The sequence below is a fragment of the Saccostrea cucullata genome, unplaced genomic scaffold (assembly GCF_032062105.1).
Source record: "Saccostrea cucullata isolate Sc308-1 unplaced genomic scaffold, CSIRO_AGI_Scuc_v1 ctg2072, whole genome shotgun sequence".
Lineage (NCBI taxonomy): Eukaryota > Metazoa > Mollusca > Bivalvia > Ostreida > Ostreidae > Saccostrea > Saccostrea cuccullata.
Window position 1 is genome coordinate 24,436 of NW_026937207.1, and position 23,358 is coordinate 47,793.

At 33.8% G+C, this 23,358-nt stretch overlaps 1 protein-coding gene across 2 annotated transcripts in view; it reads right to left on the minus strand.

Annotated features, from left to right (window-relative positions):
- The window catches only part of LOC134247525 (uncharacterized), a 64,849-nt gene that overhangs the window by 14,320 nt on the left and 27,171 nt on the right, over positions 1-23,358 (minus strand). The window contains exons 4-5 of one of the 2 annotated variants that reach the window (XM_062729874.1): positions 21,913-21,933; positions 888-1,036 (exon numbers count right to left, since the gene is read on the minus strand). In XM_062729874.1, the coding sequence (XP_062585858.1) occupies positions 888-1,036; positions 21,913-21,933 (170 nt within the window). The remainder of the gene's footprint in view (positions 1-887; positions 1,037-21,912; positions 21,934-23,358) is intronic. The other variant, XM_062729875.1, reaches the window with a different exon arrangement.

The following is a 23,358-nucleotide window of genomic DNA, read 5'->3' on the forward strand; positions in this document are numbered from 1 at the left end:
TATGAATGAAATCAAACACTTCTTCTAGGTTTAATATAATGTTAAGAATATTTCAATTCAACATAAATTGTTCAATTAACTATAAATACCATTTTTTTCTTATCATACTTCTAAGGCAATATCACTTTAATGTTCAAAAATATACCCATTAATAAAACTTGTAAGTGTGCAGTGCTTAGAGCACCCTTAAACACAAAAAAATGGTTAAATATTGATTTCTTGCTGGCCTAAATCATTATAGTGTTATCAACGTCTTTGCAGCCTCATTCTAGCATCACTTAAAAACATATCCATGGTTAGAGCGTCTGCTCTAGAGTCGCTAAGTAAGGAGTCAATTCTTACGTCGAGGGTTCAAATCCCACTGTGAGACGTGGTCCGGTCCTTCGGATGAGACCGTATAAATCGAGGTCCCGTGTCGAAGTAGGTGCTGGCACGAAAAAGATCCCTCTCTGCTCAAAGGCCCTAGGTGCCGAGCATAAGAAAAAAATTGTACCCTCCACCGTCAAGTGGTGGCGTCTCCATGTGAGTGAAAAATTCTCGAGAGGGACGTTAAACAACATGTATACAATAAATAAAAACATATCCGTGTATACATGTATTTCTATACGTGAGCTTCATGAAAATGACATTCAACAATTTTATACATTGCCGCTTAAAACCACAGCAAAGGTAAACGTGGGTTAATTCAGAAGAGAAACAATGTGTAAACAAATCTTAAATTTATATAATTAAAGAAATCCTTCATTAATTTATAAAACACATTATTTTTTTTTTTCAGAATGGTGATGCAATTAAGTTAAACATGTATTGTATTTCATATAGAAATGGCAAATTCGATTAGATAATGAAATATTCACAATACATGTATATATTTAGAAAAGAAGTACCATCGAACATGTGAGAATGAGAAAGAAGCACATGCAGTATCCCCCTGGCCTTGAAAACGACCCCTGCAGGCAGACATGAATCAGGATCTTCTGTACCTCATGTGACGATTTATCATAATCTGTGGTATTGGTATTCAAGACTGGAAACCCTTAAATACAAGACTTGAAATAGAAACATATTACATGCAAAGTCCACTAATATATTTCATCGGGATAAATAACCTTAAGCTTCCATGCAGCCTATAACAATAAACTTTTTTTCGATAAAAAGATAGTAATTCAATAATTGGAGCACAGCTGATTTTCGCAGTTATAGTAAGGCTGTCAGAAAGCTCAAATGTAAAATACATAAACACACACACACATATATATATACCGGTATGTCGGTCATTGAGAATAGAAGTGAGATACAGTTATTTGGACATTAGTTTTAAAAGAGGATTGTTACCAATACACGTTGTAATGAAATTAATTATTATTTATAAAGCACATTTTACAACAACTCTTCAACTAAAATAACTGTCCTAAGTGAAGAAATATTAATATGGAAAGCACAAAGAAATTCGCTTTTATATGGATACCAACTTCCGCCCCAGCCCGGGGTTGAACTCTCGACCTTCGGAATCTGTCTCCTAGCAGTACAGGAACAGCTAGCGCGCTAGACCGCTCGGCTATCTAGGCAAGTCAAAAAACTTGCTTTCGATGCTGATGGAATTCTCGCGGCGCTGTCCTACACTACACGGTCATTGAGAATAAAACTATTTGGACATTTGTTTTAACAGAGGATTGTTTCCAATACACGTTGTAATGAAATAGTTGTTGAAAGAGTTGTTGTAAAATGTGCTTTATCAATAATAATTAATTTCTCTACAACGTGTCCAAAAACAAAAAGAGGTTTCACCTTCTTTTCAGTTCAATTTTGTTTAATATCTAACATTTCAAAATTAAATACCATGGAAAAGAAACCAAAAGTGCTTAAAGGATAGAAAAATGAAAATTTTAAAAAATTAGAAATGACCTTGACCTTTGACCTTGAAAAAAATTTCAAGGTCAAAGGTCAATGATCACACTGTTATTGGCCCAGTGCCTCTAAAATTTTTAGTTCTTAAGTGATAAGGTTTGATATTATGCGCAAAGAAGTTAAAGGGCAATAACTTTTATAAGGAGTCACCAGATCCTTTCGCATTTATACATTGAAGGTGTACCTAAAGACCCTTAAGACATAAGTGAAGGTTTTGTGCGTCTATGGTCTACGGTTTTGAAGTAGTAGCGATAACATTGTTTTTCGCATTAGGGGCAATAACTTTTAAAACGGTCAATCTTAGGGGACAAGAATGAAATCTTTGAAGTAGTTTTAAGAGTACATATTAATGATGCAAAGACATTAAGTATATGTTAAAAGACAAAAGAGATATAGAAAATGCTTAATTTCTCATTTTTGGAATGACCTTGACCTTTACAAAAATTTTAATGTCAAAGGTCAAGAAATCTTATGCAGTTAGTCCCATGTCTCTACGACTTCTCATTTTGAAAATTTTTAATTATTTGTAAAATTCAAAAACTTTCAGGGACAATAACTCATTGAAGGGGTCAACGAATACTTCCGCAAAATTAATGTCGCAAGAAGTCAAAGAAATCAGTGAAAGTTTCGCACCTCTTAGATTAAGAGTTTCGGAAGAGGAGTAATAACAATTTTTTTCGTAAAAGGGGGAAGAACCCCGATAGGGATCATAAGTCATACTCTTTGGGTAGTTTTTCCGAATAACTTTTGATATTCAGTATTATAAATTGAAAAGTTTCTCATTAAGTTTTTTGATTCAAAAGACCATAACAGAAAAATACGAGAATTGTCCCTTAAAATCGTGGACAAGTTGTCTAGTGTGAAGAATAAACATCACTGCTTTATGAAATTTTCACTTTTATTTAGTACATGTGTTAGTAATATACACAGCAAATTTCAGATAAATATATGCATAAATAAACAAATTATTAGATTTTATGTCATGTATTGTATCACCTAGCTTACGGCGCATGGATTATAACGTCAAAGTGTCGAAAACAGTGTCACATTTTATCTTTGCTGAAAATGAAGTTGGATAAGTCCGACTTAAATTTAGGAATTTCATTGGTGTGCATTCTTAAGTCTCCATAAGCAGTCGAAGAAGCAATTGGCACCCTCATGCGATCTTCTGAAGATTTATTAGTAATTTACGGACAATATTCTAACCATCATTCAACTAATAGAAAAATTTCATATCGGCGGTCTACTGTGACAGCGTCTTTTGCTATTACATTAGGAGTTTGTCCGTATGTTTTGTATTCCCCAGAGACTCGATCAAAAAAATACTTCGCTAAGAAAACTCCTATTTCATTTGTTTACTTAAGATATGGTGATATTTTATAATCTTTTTTCTTCTATGGTCATTACAAGTCTCTAAAGGTGTCATTACAAAATCGAAATAGAATTGAACTGCTCTCCGGTGCGCCGTAAGTGCATAAAACGTCGCCATTTTTCGTGTTCCGTATTTACCACTTTCCCATTAAGGAATGAATTTAATAGCTACCCATTTTATACGGTATAAACTGGGTTGGGGCAGTTTACGCTTTATAAACCGCGAGTGTAAACTGTTCCAACCCAGTTTATACCGTATAGAATGGGTAGCTACATTAAATTCATTCCTTATAATTTAATTTTCATTCATTTAATGTAAGAAAAAACGATTATTGTACAAACAAAATGAATTCAATTTGTACAAATTTTGAATGTAACGTCAGGCGGATTAATACGTTTCTGACGCAAGTCATTGTGACGTAGGCAACCCATTTTATACAATATAAAATAATTTTTTATCCAATCAAATACAGCGTTACAACCAGAATTAAATTATTTTTGAATACTCGAGAAACTGCCAAAAATTAACCAAATGCCTTAATTTTTTTTTTTTTTTACAAAGACTACAAAATTGATTGTGGAATTGAATTAGGATAACTTTAATCCAAATCTTATGTATTTAAAACTTTTTTTTGATTTCAAACTTGTGTATTTTTAAATAAAACCTTGGTTTTTTGACAGTGCGCCGTAAGACAATACCCCGTGCACATTCAAACATAATAAAATCTTTATTTTTGCCTATATTTTATCAAAAAAATTATCATGCACTTAAATATGATAAATAAACATTTACTGAAATGTTCAGCTTAGTGCGCCCATTACTTTTCGAGAAAAAACGTTATGTCCACGATTTTACGGGACAACCCTCGTAATAATAAACATAAGCATTTCAAGAGGGCTTTCCACGGAAAGTGGAAAGACATAATTATCAAGTAACTTGATGCAAACTTATGATGTCATCGGTTGTCAATTTTAATCCAAATGACAGATACTGCATAACAAAATAGAAAGACTTTATTTTTGTTAATGTTTTCATGTTTCTATTCATTTTCTGAAGATAAAGTACATCTCTACATACCAATATCACGAAAACTTATCTTAAAATATTGACGTCATCTTGCCTACTACATGTATGATAATATAATAATACATCACTGATTTAGTCCAGTAAAAATATTATGAATGCTTCCTTATTACCCCTGCCATTTTATTATGAACAAGATTATAATTTCAATATGCAATTATTGTATGAATTTGTAGTTAATCTGAGATGAGAATTTAATCAGACAGGGTAATAAATCATTTTTGTGATTCACATGACTCTCATGATCTCGAAACGGACATCATTGAAATCCTAAATGTTGCTTAAGAAATGCATCGGCACAAGTTTAAAGAGTTTTTAGCAAAACAATATTTTTGAGTAAAGTTTGATACACAAAGCAATACCTTTTGTGATCTATGATACATATAACGTGCTGATGAACAAGTCTGAATTTTAATTTACTTCTGAAGAAGACATTTTACGATAAATTCTACTTACCCAGAAAAGAGGGGTATTTTTTTTTTTTTTTTTTTTTTTTTTACAAAATAGGATAAATTTCACATAAAATTAGAATGCCGTTAGAAAACATATTTCTTTTTAGATTTACACTGAAAATTTTCGATTTATCTTTATTGATCACTGGTCACAATGAAACACATACACAATCATCAAATTCTACTTCTGTCTACGGTCGTGTAAGGGGAGTGTTTCACATTTACTTTTTTGTAATTGTTTGAATATTTGCATATCGTACAAGCTAAAGAAATAAAGATGTTAAACCGCAAATCCAACACAATAACACATCATAGGAGCATAAAAAGTGAAAACAATGGCTTCAGGTAAATTAAAAAACAAAAGGGGGAATCTACCCTCTGTGAAGGCAATGTAAAAGTTATTAAACTTCCACCGTCATCTCATCTCTCGGTATGCAGTGCCTCGTCGTCATATAGTATTTTGACTTCATATCTATTTAGTTCAGAGGAGTAGCTTTGGCAGTACCTCTGGCGAAATTCAGCCATACGACGAGATAGGGTAAATTTTTCACGGAAATATGAGTAAGAAGTGACTACGAAGCGAATAACACGTGGAGACATGGTAAACAGTAGAGTTATTTTAATATTTTTCAATTTTTACTACCCTATAATACATGTATCTGCAGAAATGTACTTCATTTTCATTTGAATTCATTAACTTTAATTAATATATATATTATCTATGATTATTTTTCTGCATTCATGAATTTAATTTTTTTGACAAATATACCTGTATTTGGAACCGGGGCTATATTTTTAGCGTCATTTTAGCAAATGAGGCAAAAAAAAAATCAGATGATCGAGAATTGCATAATGGGGTTACTGCATTTCACTTAATTTTAAACTTAGGAGAAAAAAACAAATATAATGACGATGCCATGGGAAAAACACACAAAAAAAAAAAACATTTTCACTCACTTAGTTAAGCATTTTCAATTGTTTCTTTTTGTCCTATTATTTCCATGCTAACAATGACAAAGAATTCATTTATTGAATGAACATAAAATTTTAGGCTTTTTCTAAGTCATACTACAAGATGATTTGAGTCAGCATTGATTCTTTTGAATACAATTGTCAGGTGGATTTTCTGGTTTAACACACGTGTGAGCATGGTATTGTTCGTTTAAAAGCTCAGAAGAGAGCTCCAATTTTGCCGACAATAATCACAAACGCAAAGATGAAGTATATTTTGTTTTGATCCCTTTTTTTTCTACCGGATATATGCCCAACAGCTGATACAGTGTACATGTAGGTGTACACGTCAGATCAATCGATAAGACTTGATCATACAAAAGAGTCAAACGAGACCTCGGATGTTTTCACAGAACGAAATTAATGATCTTTCCTTAAAAGCTAACGGGGTGTCTTATCATTTATAAGTGCAGTCATTTTAAGCAGTTAGAACCTAAAACGTACGGGTTACTTACAATTATTGTTAAATCTAGTAAACCTGAAGGTATCGCCTACTTGTACCAACAGATTCATGGACATTTAAATAGAAATCTTAAGCTTGCTCCAAACCGTTAATGATTGCGATACGCCTGAGATTTCAAAACGTGAAAACTGATCATGTGTACATGTATCTGTGTTATCATATGTAATGGAACTCAGAAAATATATTGTAATTTTGGCGAGCCTACCAATGACAGTAAAAGAGACCGATTCGTGTGTAGTTGAGACAGTGAATCAATCCAGAACAGATTACTTGCTAAACCTACACTAACTCTGGATATTGCCGTATAAAGTGTTGCGAATGTAATGGAGACAGTAGAATGCAATAAAGAATATCTTCATAAACTACAGTTCAAATAAGGTAACTTGTAAGAAAATCAGATATCAAAACCTCGTTTCCCTAAAAAAAAAAAAGCAAGAGGCCCATGGGCCACATCGCTCACCTGAGCACTGTGGCTAGGAAAAAGTAGAAATTGGTTTATTATTGAAAAGTTTGAATCCCAAAGTAGTCCCATGACTTATTATGGCTTTGTTATTTCTGATAAGATAATTTTAAAAGAATTTTCCTGTATATGTCTTTGTAAAACTTAGATTGGCCATTGTGACCCGCCCTACCACCGATCGCGAGGGTCATGATTTGAACAAAATTGAATTTTCATTACCTGAGAAAGCTTCCATACAAATATGATCAATTATGGCTTTGTTATGTTGAGAAGAAGATTTTTAAGAAATTTTCCTATATATTTCTAAGTAAAACTTTGGTCGGCTATTTTGGCCCTGCCCTACCCCCGGGGGTCATGAATTGGACGAACTTGAATCTACACTACCTGAGGGTTCTTGCATATAAATATGATCAAATATGGCTTCGTTAATATTGAGAAGATTTTTAAAGAAATTGCTTATATATTTCTATGTAAAACTTTGGTCGGCCATTGTGGCCCTGCACTTCTACCGAGGGTCATGATTTGAACAAACTTGAATTTTCGTTACCTGAGGATACTTCGATATAAATATGATCAATTATGGCTTCGTTAATCCCAATCTAATTAAAATTAGATGTTAGATCCGCTCGCATACTCGCTACACTAACATCTAACAACATCGCATAGAGGGTCACGTCAGAGGTCAAATTGGGAACAGCTCTAGACTTATTCCCTTCAATAATATACAATGATTTTGCAGGTGACAATTTGATTGGTTGATAGAATTTGACCTCTGACGTGACCCTCAATGGGATGTTGTTAGATGTTAGTGTAGTGAGTACGCGAGCGGATCTAACATCTAATTTTAATTAGATTGCGTTAATCCTGAGAAGATTTTTAAAGAAATGTCCTATATATTTCTAAGTAAAACTTTGGCCGGCCATTATGGCCCTGTACTACCACCTAGGGTCATGATTTGAACAAACTTGAATTTTCGTTACCTGAGAATGCTTCCAAACAAATATGATCAATTATGGCTTTGTTGTTCTTGAGAAGAAGATTTTTAAAGAATTTTCCTATATATTTCTTTGTAAATTTTTATAGGCCATTGTGGCCCTGCACTACCACCGAGGGTCATGATTTGAACAAACTTGAATTTTCGTTACCTGAGAATGCTTCCATACAAATATGATCAATTATGGCTTTGTTATTCTTGAGAAGAAGATTTTTAAATAATTTTCCTATATATTTCTATGTAAAACTTTGGTCGGCCAGTGTGGCCCTGCACTAGAACCATGGGGTCATGATTTGAACAAACATTAATCTACACTACCTGAGGATGTTTGCCCATAACTTTTATCTCTACTGGCACAACGATTCTTGAGAAGGAGATTTTTAAAACATACCATCAAATTTTCATTAATTCGCAATTATCTCCTCTTGAATGAGGGCGTGGTCCTTCATTTGAACAAATTTAAATCTTCTTCATCAAAGGACGCTTTGTGGCAAGTTTGGTTGAATTTTACCCAGCGGTTCTTGAGAAGAAGTCGAAAATGTGAAAAGTTTACAACTACAACAACAACGACGACGACGACAACGACGACGGCAGACATCGGACAAATTGTGATCAGAAAAGGTTACTTGAAACTTTGGCTCAGGTTAGCTTAAAAAAAAAAAACAGAAACAGGTGCCAACACCATGACAGCTTAAGCACAGTTTAATCTTGTTGAAAATGTAATATGAGCACAGTGTTGCAAACTGTAACCGTGAAAAAAGTACCCTTAAAGACAAGTCACAAAGAGAGATCATGTTTATAGAAAAAGGCCACAATAAAAAAGACTGGAAAGATGTTGAACATCTCAAATGACAATGACGAACATCATAAACATGAGATTGAACCTATATAAAATTTAAATATAATTGGGCACAGTGCATATACCGATGACTTTGAATCAGAAAAAGGGAAACATCAACTTTCTAGCATTCAGACAGTATGTGTCAGCACTCTATTCTGAAGAATTGTAATTATCATCACAGTTTAAAGTGAACTGACATGATCTGAAAGGTAAAATACTATAGGACACTAATAGGAAAAGGAAAATAGATAAAGAACACGTTGCAGATTTTGCTGTTTTAAAACGATTAGAAAAAATTATACCTACGTGCTAACCTTAACAAATGCGACTCTTTTACGGAACAAATGTCATAATGCAGTCGCACGATATCAGACAAATGTTGAAGAAGTCACAAGACAATATTTACGCTGTTATAAATGCATCTAGACCAGGGTGATTGAAGCAACTCCGATCATTTCTGAGGTTAATAAATCACTATCGTTCTTCCTAATCAAACACGTCAGGAATCCTAGGTCTGCAAAATAAGCTTCTGCAGGGAGATACAATGTGAGCAAACTTCACAAAAGTAAAGAGAAAGTTCTTTTTCATTATGACCAATAAAAACACGTCAAGCCAGTCTGCGATGCCTTATGATCTTGGTATCGTACTTTCTAATGTAGTTGATGATGGTAATGATAGAAGCAATAGCGTTTACCTCCAGATCACCCATCAAGGCTGAGAAAGCATACATGTACTCTCAAAAGAGGTTGGCGAACTTAGCGTGCAGAAGATCCACTAGCTTCAGATTTATAAAAGTCATATTCAAATTGTGAACTTAGAGCTTAGAGTAAAATGCTCATTATTATACCCACACTTTCTAAAGAAAGTTCGGGTATGTTGTTGTTACTCATGATCGTCCGTCCGTCTGTCACACTTTTCTTTTCTAAACTCCTCCTACATTTTACACAGTAGCCTAATCATCTTTTGGGAAATAGTTGGTTGTGTCATGTAGATGTGAAGTAAGGTTTCGGAAATTTGATTTTGCCCCTGGGGGTCAAATAGGGGTCGAAAAATGACGTATTTTATACAAAAAGTCCCGTCTTCCCTGAGCTCCTCTAACATTCAGCAGCCTAATCATCTTTTGAGAGATGGCAGATAGTGTAGTGTAGATGTGCAGTAGGGTATCGGAATATTGATTTTGCCCCCGGGGGGTCAAATGGGGGTCGAAAAATGACGTTTTTTAATGCTAAAAGCACCATCTTCTCTGAACTCCTCCTACATTTTACTCAGCAGTCTATAATAATCTTTTGGAAGATTGTTGGTGATGTCATGTAGATGTGCAGTAAGGTTTCGGAATTTTAATTTTGCCTCGGGCGGTCAAAAAAGCCCCGTTCATCATTGCTTTTATTTTGTTTTCAGTTTTTTTCTCTGTGCTCGGAGAAATCCTAGGCTGGTATTTTTTTTTACTAAGATGTGAACCCCCCTCCACCCTCCTGAAAAAAAGGATCTGCACCAGTAACAACTGAATGTCACATCGATAACTTGAGATAACTTCACAATGTGAAATTCTTCTTCTTAAACTATCTTTTGCATTTCGGTTTGCATTTTCGGCGAAGCCCGTTATGCTAAAATTATCACATTTTCCCCACTATTGTTGATGTCCCTGGCATACTATCAAAACTAGACAGTGATTCCTTATATATCCATTTCATTGTGAAATAAAGTGTAGACTGAGACATTAAAAATGTAGACTAAGAGTTTTAAATTACACGAGGACTTCCATGCCAATTTCAATAGTCCTCGCACACTGACGTCAAACACAAAGGCAGCCGCACGAGATTTACATGCATATTTGGCCTCCTTAGCGTCACACACAGAGACAGATGCGCACGAGATTTGCGTGCGTACTAGACCTCCTTAGCTGCTGACCTACCAACCTGCCTAATTTACATTCCGGCAGAATTATCAAGAAATAAATTCCCAAAACTTTCAAACAGTTATCACAGAGAAAAAAAAATTAGAAATGGAAATATTTTCTTATCATATGAACTGGATTGTTTACAAGGAACACAATGACTTACAGGTACCTGCTCATTCAGAAAGATTTCGTCTTTTCAGATTTATGAACTTATCTGTCCTAAAACAGCTTGTTGTGGGGAAAGTTTGATGTTGTAAATGTGCCAGGGAAACTAAGCGACAGAATTTTACAAGACTTACAAAAAATTCACATCGGGATCGTAAAAATGAAATCTTTCGCAAGATTATTTATATGGTGGCCTACAATTGATCAGTATATCATAACCTCATATAGGTTCTAGCAGCGGTTGAAAGCAAGTTAACATAGGTACATGAAAATGGCTCTCTGTTGCATCCTTTGAATTGAACTTTGTGATCAAAGACAATGAACTCTGTGATCAAAGACAAATAAACTCTGCTGGGCACATTATAAAATATATATGTTCTTAGGCAGCGCAGGTTCACTTTCCAAATGGTTGTAAATGATAGTTTCAATGAAAACAACTGCAATACATAAGATTGAGAAATAAGACTGTTATTGTCTCAACTTTGACTTCCTAAGCTGATAGTGTCGAATTACAAAACCCAGCTTATTCCTAAAGAATTTCGGTTATATCTTGCAGAATATGACACAGAACACATTACATCTGCCCGAACGAATGGGAAAGCAGAGCACCACATTCGAATTCGTTACCAAAAGAAACATTATCTAAATTAATGTTTGGAAGAAAGAACCGTCTTTGGTAATGACCAGTATTTGCCCCCAAAGTCAAACTTTGACTGAAATTAATATTATTATCATCAAAAACAGGGTATATCTGCAGTCCTCAAAGCACTGAATATTTTTATAAGCATATATGGCTCCTTTTGTAGTGAGGACGTACAGTTTTTAAATGTCTACCGTTGCCATGGAAACTTACAGAAAGCGATAAATCGTGTCCGAAATTGTTTTCTCTTGTCCCTTGAACATTCGTTATGAAACTTTTTTGATTTTATGATAAGTATCTGTAATTGTGCGATTTGCATTAGAAATTGCAAATTGTCAATAGTTGCCATGAAAACTGGGGAAAAGTGAAATTCTTTAACTCTTATTTTTTAAATCAAAGTACTAAAAAGACTGATACGAGTTGATGGTTGTCCAGGCTAAGCTATTGGGTATTGTTGAAGTGATGAAAACAATAAAAGTCTTGTCTATTTCGGGGCGACAAACGCTTTTGCCTACAATAGCAGACTTTCTAGTTTTACTTTTGTTTGTTATTTCCGCTAGAAAGAAGCTTTACAAACTGTTTACGATGCGATGCATTATGGGTCCAAAATACTGCGGAAAAAATTTTTGATGGATGAATATGCAGTTTAGAATTTTCTTTTTGCCCAGGTGTTGTTGGTAGAGCTCATAATAACGAGCGTCGCGAATCGCTATTATATGTTTTGTTAATTTACACTTCTCACACAATGTATATAATATAGCACATTTCGAGAAATTTTCGAAATATGACTTTTTGGGTGACATATATATGCAATATGCAGATAAGGCTTGACATGTTTGAATGGAGCTTCTATGAAACTGTATTGTCAGAAAAGGCCCAGATAAAACTTTCTTTACGCTCTATAACCCGAAGGAAGGACAAAAGATTACAGGTACAGTCTCTGAAACGTTCTACTTTCCCACCTGAACGGTGAATGAACGCTGAACAAAGGGTGAACGAACGCAGAGCGAACGGTGAGTGAACGATGTGCGAACACTGAACGCAACTTGGTGAACGATGTGCGAACGAATAACAGTGAGTGAACGCAGAACGCGAAAGGAGGGCGAACGCGAGCGCAAAGAGAACGGTGAACGAACGTTGAACGCAAGATGAACGATTTATTCGGAATGCTTCCGATCTTTTCTTTGCATTGAAATTATTCTATTATTCTATAATTCGAATTTCATGTGCTTTAATATAAATAATAAATAAATAAATGAATAAATAATAAAAACATTTTTTCTGTACATAAATGTATCTATGTTTTGAATCGATATCTTTATAACACAATTTTAATTGCCTTAAAACATTTTCATTTGTTATTGAACGCGTGTAGTTTAAATATAAAATGAATCTATTTATATAGTTAATATGCTTATTCTTTTCACAAGTAAAAAAAACGTGCCCTTTAGAAGATAAACTACTTCTTATAGAATGAATTAATTACATTGTACGCGGTTGAAACAACCATACAATGTGTTTCCGTGGCAAGGCGATTCTGAGTAAAAATAACGGATTTTTTAAATTCACAACTGCCTGTTGACGTATTGCATAAAACTCTCGTTTTTAAAAATTCTAATGCAAAATATTCTATATTCATGTGTCTTTTGTATTCCGTTATGATGATTATTTTAGCTATTCTACATGTATCGGTAGACATTTCCAGGCCGTGATTATGCTCGGTCAAGATGTTGGAAAGAGGCATTCAAATAATTTGTAATAAATTAAATACTTAAACTTCAATAAGCAATGTACTGCCATTTTTTTTATTGAACAGAGAAATATACGAGAGAGAGAGAGAGAGAGAGAGAGAGAGAGAGAGAGAGAGAGAGAGAGAGAGAGAGAGAGAGAGAGAGATACCCCCTCAATTCCCGGATATTTGTTGTATCAAATAAAAATTCTTATTGTTTTTCCTAAATATTCCAAGCAGTAAAGGTAATCGATTTTTTCAGATTCACAAGTCCATTTGACAGTAATCATTGGCTTTTATTTTCCTTCATCAAGTTCACACGGTTCACAGGGAGTCCAGGTGTTTGTCCTGTCAATCAAGATCATTTGATACGGTCGAGATATAAAAATCGCGTTTTGCCGAAGATGCCGAAAGCAAAGAGTCACTTAGAAGTTTTAATATTTTTCCCTATCATATCTAGATCTGATTTTTGCATTCCTACAGAAAAATAAATAAATAATGCGAATATATATATACGTGTACTTGGAAGGATTAAGTTTTAAATGGAATTTGAAACATATTCCCTGTCAATTTAAAATTCCACTGTCGGCACAAGTGTATTCTAAAATACTATTGTTAAATGACTTTTTGATGTTGGTTTTAAGTTGATTTTCTTCTATTACAATACAAATGAAATATAAATTTAATTATATTAAAATATATTGAAAATACTAAGAATTTTGTTTCGGGAGAAAAGGCACAAGGCGGGGGGGGGGGGGGGGGGGGGGGGGGGGGGGGGGGGGGGGGGGGGTTAATTATACTGAACGGCAAACTATTCAGGTACGATGAAGGAAAGAATTTTCCTTCTCTAATAACAGACTATTTTAAACAGTTGGTCTTTACTAAAATTTAAAAGCTCTAAAGATATTCAAGAAACTAAATATTTGCAGTACTGTTTATAATTCTCAGACCTAAGTGTGGTTTAAAATACGTGTTACCGTAGAAATGATTTTTTTTGTGTATTCTTGTATTGTAAAAGGCTTAATTATTATACATGCATTAATGATTTGTCGTCTCTAAAATAACAATAAATTGTTGCCGTGCGTAATGCATTAGTACATGGCCTTTTTTAAAATTTATTATTTTAGCATCGTTCTACATACATGTACATGTACAGTGTAGTTATTAAATGTATTATTTCCTTGGAGATTTAATGAATCAAGTGACAGCTAAGTTATAATTGTAGAAATATAATTATCATAGATAATTTTTGCATTGAAATAATTATTCTATTCATAAATTGTTGCCGTGCGTAATGCTTTTGTACATTGCTCTTTTTCAAATTTAATATTTTAGCATCGTTCTACATACATGTAGGTACTTAATGTATTGTTTCCCAGGGAAATTTCATGAATAAAGTGACAGCTAAGTAACAATAAAAGAAATATAAATATCATGGATAATTTTTGCAATGAAATAATTATTCTTCAAACACAATGAATATCTAAGTTATTTAATTTAAAATTCGTGTAAATCCTTACTATCAAAAAGATAAGTCCTTTCACTGCGGAGTTCCGAATAACAATTCTGTGAAAGGAGAGCGAACGGTGAACGCACGCTGAACGAACGGTGAACGAACGCTGAACGAACGGTGAATGAACGGTGAGCGAACGGAAAAAATGGGAAAGTAGAACGTTTTAGGGACTGTACTCAGAATGCAGTTAGATACATGCTGAGAAACATTCTCGTAAGGACAGCCTTCTCACTTAGTTTTCACAGGACTTGGTACATAATGGCGGTTTTTAGCTGATCGCCTTCGTTGTGGAACTAGTGACACCAGTTCGGAAATAGTTGAAATCCGTGTTTTCGAGGCGATTTATTTTACAGTAAATTGTACGCCAAAGAGAAAAGAAGCAATTTCATCAAATGACTCGAGGACTTCTGTGGTGTCGAAAAAACCTACTGTGACTGTGGCAACTCCAACAACTAGTTACCATCCAAAAAGAGAGAGAAAAGCGATAAAGAAATTGAATTTTTGAGTATTATACTTATTAAGCAGTGATGGGAGCATAGTGAACTCCATGTTATCAGTAACATTGATTGTATACTGTTTAACGCCAAGTCGGCAATTTTTCAGTCATGTTTCGGCGGAGTTTTAAGTAAGAACCAGAATTTCTAATCTGTTTGTCAGTATTTGTTGTTAATTATAAAGTGCAGATGTGTTCATTAGTTCTCGTCATTCTGGTCATATTTTCTTTTTAGCCAATTACATGATATTTTTTATTACATGATTACGTTTTCATAAAATTTAAAGTCAGGAACATTTTAGTGACTTTCAAAGTAAAGCTTGATTCCTCAAAATAGTTAAAAATATTTTGCAACACTTTAATTGTTGAATAATGACATAACTTGAAAATCTTAAAATTGTTGAAAATTGAATGTGATGTTTTCCGGATCTATTGTTTCATTGGTTTGTATATAAGAGCATGCACTTTCAATAAACTTAGTTTCTTTTGGAATATACAAGTAGTATGTGCGGACGTTTACCACCCCCTAATAATGGGGGTCTATTGTGTTGGAGAATAATAGGAGAACAATGGGGGGGAACAATGAAGTGACCCTGACCGAGATCTAGTTTACGATATGACCCTGACCGTATTGGTTACTGTGAATGAGCACGGGTATTTAAATGATGATGAAATGGGATACAGGAGCACTTACACGAATGGATGAACACGGGTATTTAAATGTCAAAGTTGGGAGGGAGAGCAAGAGAATGGCAACAAGTACTCTAACACTTTGTCATAAAAAGAAATGTGGAGATTGGTCGCGCGCACCGCCGCCGCCGGCCGGAACCCGTGGATTCCGGAGACCGAAGCTACCGGAAACCATGGACTCCGGAACCCGCGGACTCCGAAACTATTTTAGATGATAAATCGTAAATTTCTAGATCGAATTGCGCAGACTGGTTTTAATTTGTGGGTTTTTTTTTTGTTATAGCATATAATACCTCTGTACTCGCAAATCTTTTTATTACTGCAGAGGATGGCAACAACACGTCCGCACATACTACTTATACACGTACTACATATGTAAGTGATGACCAGGTCTATAACCCTGATAAAGGTATATAGCATGATCCAAATTTGATTTGTAGCTTGAAATAGCTATGTAGCTTTAATATGTTGACGGTGCAACCGTTAGGGTGAAAGCATATACTTATCCATTTTCATTTAGATTAGACATGTAAATCCGCACGTGACATTCGGTGCATATTAGATTCTGACGTCATATGACGTCGTTTGTATGTTGCTTAAGCAAACCCAAGCCTGAACAAGGCTGATATCAATCAGTTTATGGCTATCATTCTGCAATAAACAAATAAATTCATTAAATCAAGACAAGTTTATTATTCTTTTAACTTTTGTTGTTATTCTCGCGAGAACGTTGCTTTAGAGTTTGTGTATGAAGTGATGCATTGTGGGTCTAAATTACTGGGATAAAAAATTCTTTGGAATGAATGTGCAGTAGTCTGAATTTGCTCTTTGCCCAGGCATTGTCATCAGAGCTCGCAGTTACGTGCATCGCTATGCGACCCTTGCTGCACTCACTATTAATCTATTGAAAATAGCTTGGTAAAGCTTTTTATATGCAGTCAAAAGTATTTTACAAGTCCAATATGACAATGTATTATGAGTCTTTAATAAAAAGGAAAAATCATAGATACTTGTAGTATTGCAGCTGTTGAATATTTTTAATTAAGCAAAAGATAAATTTCCATTTTCTTAAGAGCTCGGGTACACTACCGTTAATGGAAGGTAATTTTCAGCACAATGTTTTTGTCTCTACTCTAGCATTCTACAATTAATTGAATGAGTACCCAAGCATGACAGTCTACTATTTGTTAATACAAATCAGAAGCGACACACGGTTTTTGTCGATTTACTGCATACTTTATTTACTTCATCACCAAAAACAGTAGAGTTTCTTTTTTACTTTATACAGCCAAAATTGAAAGATTAGTTTCCAAAGACACTGCTCGATGCTCACATTTAAAATTGTAGTTTTAGATGATAAATACAGTGAACCTTCAGATATCTGGACGCCAGATATCCGAATGCTTCAGTATTCAGACGATTTTTCATCGGAACGAAAATTTTTAACGTTATTTTGTCTTGTTTAACTGGTATTTCAGATATCCGGACGCTTCACATATACGGACAATTTGACTAGGAACCAAAGCGTCCGAATAAATGAGGTACCACTGTAGTTGCTTCCAATATGTACCGTACAAACATTGTAACGTTTGCATGTCTTTATACTTTTGATATTTGATTGAGGGTTAAATGATAATTGTGCACCTTAAGCCATGATTAATATTGTACTGATATGGAAGTCATTGGAAGAAGCCTCAAGTAGTGTAGATTCTGTTTAAATTGTACTAAAGTTAAAACTGGAGACATATTGCAAATGATGAAAATTACACTAGTAGAAAAGATGTTTCACATACAGCAAAACTCGTTTACTACGAACACGGATATAGTGAATTCACAGATATAGCGAAGTTTTTAGATCCCCACCTACTGTAGATCACTAAATTTTCATGACACCTTATTTTCGTGAGATAGTCATTGACTCTTGATTAACGAGACAAAATTTTCACAAATTTTGGTTTTTAGCTCACCTGAGCCGAAGGCTCAAGTGAGCTTTTCTGATCAAAATTTGTCCGTTGTCTGTTGTCGTTGTCGTCGTCGTCATAAACTTTTCACATTTTCATCTTCTTCTCAAGAACCACTTGGCCAATTTCAACCAAACTTGGCACAAAGTATCCTTGGGTGAAGGAGATTCAAGTTTGTTCAAATGAAGGGCCGCGCCTTTTTCCAAGGGGAGATAATCATGAATTTGTTAAAAATTAATGGCATTTTTAAAAAATCTTCTTCTCCAGAACCGCTGGACCAGGAAAGATGAAACTCATGTGGAAGCATCCTCAGGTAGTGTAGATTCAAGTTTGTTCAAATCATGACCCCCGGAGCAAGGGTGGGGCCAAAATGGCCGACCAAAGTTTTACATAGGAATATATAGGAAAAATCTTTAAAAATCTTCTTCTCAAGAATAACAAAGTTTTACATAAGAATATAAAGAAAAATCTTTAAAATCTTCTTCTCCAAAACCACTGGGTCAGGAAAGATGAAACTCATGTGGAAGCATCCTCAGGTAGTGTAGATTCAAGTTTGTTCAAATCATGACCCCCGGGGCAAGGGTGGGGCCAAAATGGCCGACCAAAGTTTTACATAGGAATATATAGGAAAAATCTTTAAAAATCTTCTTCTCAAGAATAACAAAGTTTTACATAAGAATATATAGAAAAAACTTTAAATCTTCTTCTCCAAAACCACTGGGTCAGGAAAGATGAAACTCATGTGGAATCATCCTCAGGTAGTGTAGATTCAAGTTTGTTCAAATCATGACCCCCTGGGCAAGGATGGGGCCAAAATGGCCGACCCAAGTTTTACATAGATATATAGAAAAATCCTTTAAAATCTTTTTCTCCAGAACCACTGGGCCAGGAAAGATGAAACTCATTTGGAATCATCCTCAGGTAGTGTAGATTCAAGTTTGTTCAAATCATGACCCCAGGGGCAAGGGTGGGGCCAAAATGGCCGACCCAAGTTTTACATAGGAATATATAGGAAATATCCTTCTCAATTACCACTGGGCCAGGAAAGATGAAACCGATAGGGAAGCCATCCTCAGGTAGTGTAGACTCAAGTTTTTTTTTCAAATCATGACCCCCAGCCCTGGGGATAGGGTGGGGCCAAAATGGCCGACCCAAGTTTTACATAGGGATATATAGGGAAACCTTTTAAAATCTTCTTTTCAAGTACTTCAGAGCTATGATTAGTGATACCCGGGGTATTTATATATGGAATCATCCTCAGGTAGTGTAGATTCTAGTTTGTTCAAATGATGAACGCCTTGAAGGGGGGGGGGATTAAATTCAAGCCCGATGTGCTCAGGTGAGCGCTGTGGCCCCTGGGCCTCTTGTAGTTCTATATAATCTTAAGGATTACTTTTATACGCGAGAATTTAATTTTTGCGAGCACACTGTCTCGCGTAATTATGCGAAAATAAAGTTCTCGTGAATAAAATGTGATTTAGAGTATATAAATTTAACAAATTCCTTATATGGATATAACGAGTAATTGATGTAGCAAAGTAATTTCATAGGTCCCGGTGACTTTGTTATAACTTTGTTTTACTGTATTTCATAAATTAGTATTATTGTTTTTTAGATGAATTAAACCCCATTTTATTTTCACAGAATGTATGCGATGGGCTGCATCATGGTTTTGAAGGAAAAGGTTACACTATTCATTACAGACAGCAAGAAAACAACATTGAACACCACCAACTAATAAGACTCCAAAGGTGGGGGAATATATGTCATGCAACCATTTATAGATTTTTAATGAAATTACTGCATTATATAAACTTGATATTCCATGTAAAGTAATTTATAAAATCAAAATAACCATTTTAGTACCTTAATAATAATGTAGCATAAACTAAAGAATTCTTAATTGATAAATGATAAGTACATGTATATTGAAATTATTATTTTAGGAATAATGGAAAATAAGATATTTAAAGCTGTCAAAAAGCAGAGATTAGAGTTCAGTGGATTCCATGACGGTACTTTGGATAATGTTAATCAGGCAGCAATTCTCTTCCCAAGGATCTTAAGTGCTTTTAGAAGAGGCTAACAAACAAAGGACAGTCACTTACTACAGAAGAGAAGCAGGGGAGATTAGTGATATTCTGATGATGAGTGGCATGACTGCACCTTACAAAGATGTAAAACTTTAAAAATTGTGTTTACATATACAATGATTATATGATAAGTGTATCTAGTAATCAATATCAATATGATTAATATTTTCAAATGTTTTTTTTTTTTACATTTTACTGTTCATTAATGAAAAAAATAATTTGTGTTGTATTTGAATTTGGAAATGTAAAGGAATTTATTTTAAACTGTAAACTGATATTCTTACATGTAAACATGTACTGGCATGTGTACATGGTGTATTTATTGGACTCTGACAAAAGATGAATGCTACTTCTTTTTTTTTGGTGAAATTATTAATCACAATGATTTTTGTGCATATGATTTTTTTTAATTTTCCATAGGTTATGGTATCTATGAAACCTACTCAGCCTTTTTGTTTGGCTATTTTTAAATCATAGATATATTTTATTTTCTGAAATCCTCAAAAAATTATATTTTGTTGTTTTTTGTTTGTCAACATGAATTATCTCCCCCTTTCAGCTTGAAATTAGAAATAATACTGTAGATATAATTTGATTAATGAAAATAAATAATTGTTTTGTATTTGGATTTGGAACTATAAAGAAATTGTTTTGAAATGCTATTTATAATTTAACATGCATATAAAATATATACATGACATTTATTTGACTGTGACGAAAAAGTGAATTTCCCATTTTTTGTATAAAACTCTTCAATGGCTTTTGGAAATTAATAATCAATTGCACAAAATGTTTTTAATATTTAATTTGCCATAAGGTATGGTGTCTAGGAAATAAACACTGCCTTTCTGTTTGGCTGTAGTGTTTTTTTCTTTAAATTTTTTATAATATAGCTGAATTTAGCTGTAAATCCTTTAAAAATTGAAAATTTCAGTTTTTCTCGACATGGATTATCTCCCCTTTTCAGCTTAAAATTAAAAACTATTACTGGACGTGGTAATATTTGGATTAATTATGAAAAGTAAATAATTTAATTGTATTTTAAAATGGAAATATAAAAAAATGGTTTTGAAATGCTATTTATTTTTTACATGCAAACATATATGGCATATATTGGACTGTGACAAAAAAAGTGAAATTACCTTTTTTGTACAAAATTCATCAGTTGTTTTGGAAAATTAATAATCATTTGCACAAAAATGTTTTAATAATTTTATTGACTTTAGACTATAGTCTCTATGAAACTAGCATGGCTTTTTAGTTTGGCTGTGGGGTTTTTAGAAATTTTTGATAGATAAAAATCCTAAAAAATGAATATTTTACATTTTTTTCCAATATGGATTATCTCCCCTTTTTAGCTTAAAATTAGAACACATTACTGGTCATAAAAATATTTTGACTAGATATGGATAGTAACTACTTATGCTGTATTTTAATAAGAAATAAACATAAATGTGTTTTATAGTTTAGTTTTCTTTTCAATTAATCTTCATTATTGGTATTTTTGCCTGTTTTTAGAGGAAATTTCAGCCATTTTTTGCCCAAAACAGTTTATCGGTTGCCATGGATACCAAAGGCAGAATTAAAAAAAAATTATATTTTTTTTTTGGAGTATCTTGGCAAACTCTACCAACATGCAAAGTTTGAAGAAATTCTGAAACCCCCCATGAATCACCCTCTGCATGATTTTTACACGGAGCCGTACTTAACACTGTAAACTTTTTCACTGTAAAAATGATAGTTAACCCATGTAACGTTTTTTGCAGAACTATAGAGTGTCCATAAACATAATATGAAAATTGGTTATATGATTCCACTACTTCGTCTCTCAGTCTCTGAAAAAAAAATTATCTTTTTTTGTGTTCTCGAATCCAAAGCATGTGCACGTTATAGTTGTAGAAACATTTTCGACGTTATTCTATTGAGTTATATAGGGGGAAAATTTTTGTGGCTCATTTTGAGACAAGATTTATTTCCAAAAATATTAATATCTTTCTAAACAGTGGGGGAAAATTTGGTATCCCAATGTGGTACTGATTTTTAATAAATCTTTGTAAAGAGCTAAAATGTCTCGTCAATTGAATGTATTATAATCTTTTTTTATTGAAAATTGTAGCGTTTATTTAAGGAAGACATTATAAACTTACCTTGATCTCGTGAATATGTATCTAGTAAATAGACCGGAAAAAATAAATGAAAAATAAAATCAGGTCTATCTGCTTTTAAATTGCACAGAAATTGTATCAATACGATCATAATAAATAATTATTAGACAAGTTTCTCTTTGTTCTTTGCACATCTCATATAAATGATGCAAGGGACGTAAAACAACAATTGATCGCTAAGTTGATTCCAGTCTGTTTCTTTATAATTTGCTTTCTCACCATAAATTTTCTCTTTTTTGATTACCTTAAGTTTCTTTTTTACAGATTAGAAGAATATCACATTTGACTGCATTTATATATTTTTAGCGTGCTTGTATTTATTCATTCATATTTTATTTCCCCTATAAATAAATTTAATGTAGAACAAATTCGAGCATAAGTTTATGCATACGTCCTTTTGCAATAAAAAGAGGAAGATAAAATGTCAACAACAATGACAACCTCATGTACAATGTCATTCACAATTGTCCATGCAACATATTTATATGTGCGAGTACGCTGTACAGAATCTTAGGTACTGCGCGCAAACACAAACTCATAATTTTAAATTCAGGTATCTAATGTCTTTCTCCTGAAGTTCCGTTAGACCCGTTTTAGTATACCGCCAATGGACAATGAAAAAAAGATCTTCCTCTTAAAGACCAAACGTTCTGCTTTAAGCCTGATGTCAAAAATGTTAACGATTGAGTCCCACGATTCGTTGTGACAAGCAGATATGGCTCTAGTCGAAAGCTTTGCATGACAGGGAATGTCTTCATTTCGAGAAAGGCACAACTTGCACGTTAAGGTATTTGAAAGCTTTGTAGATACAATAAGTTTGCAAGCAAATTTTTATTCTTTTTTATTATCACTTGTGTTTCTTACATGTACGTAAGACCATATGTCACACGGTTTACAGTCCCCAAATACAGAACTGAAGCGTTGAAAATCTGGACCAATGGGTACACGTGAATTTCGTTGTTACGTATGAAATCTATGAATTGTCGATCGAACATATCTAATAGTTTTCCAACAGTTTTAAGAAGGGAAAATGCCTGTGCCCAGCCAGACCAGCAGGTGAGTATGCAAGGTGTATCTTTTGAGAATACAAAAATATTGGAGATAAAACCTCTTTGATCTGACACAAAATTTGACAGGACGGAAAAGAGTCCTTCGCTAAAGACTTGTTTTGCGAGACAATAAGTGTCCACACTACAAAGACTTTATAAGAATGATATTTTTTGCGTCTATTTTAGCATATATAAGAAGTATATCCATCAGTTACTGGCACATTTCCCATCGTGTGAACTTTGGTGGATTAAGAATAACTTAGCAAACTCCATGTTGGAAAGTTTTAAGACGCTTGTAATTCTCTTGTGTTAATTTGCTCCAATTATCACATTCACAGAAAACAGAGGAGTACTAGTAAACAATCATTTTATAAAGATG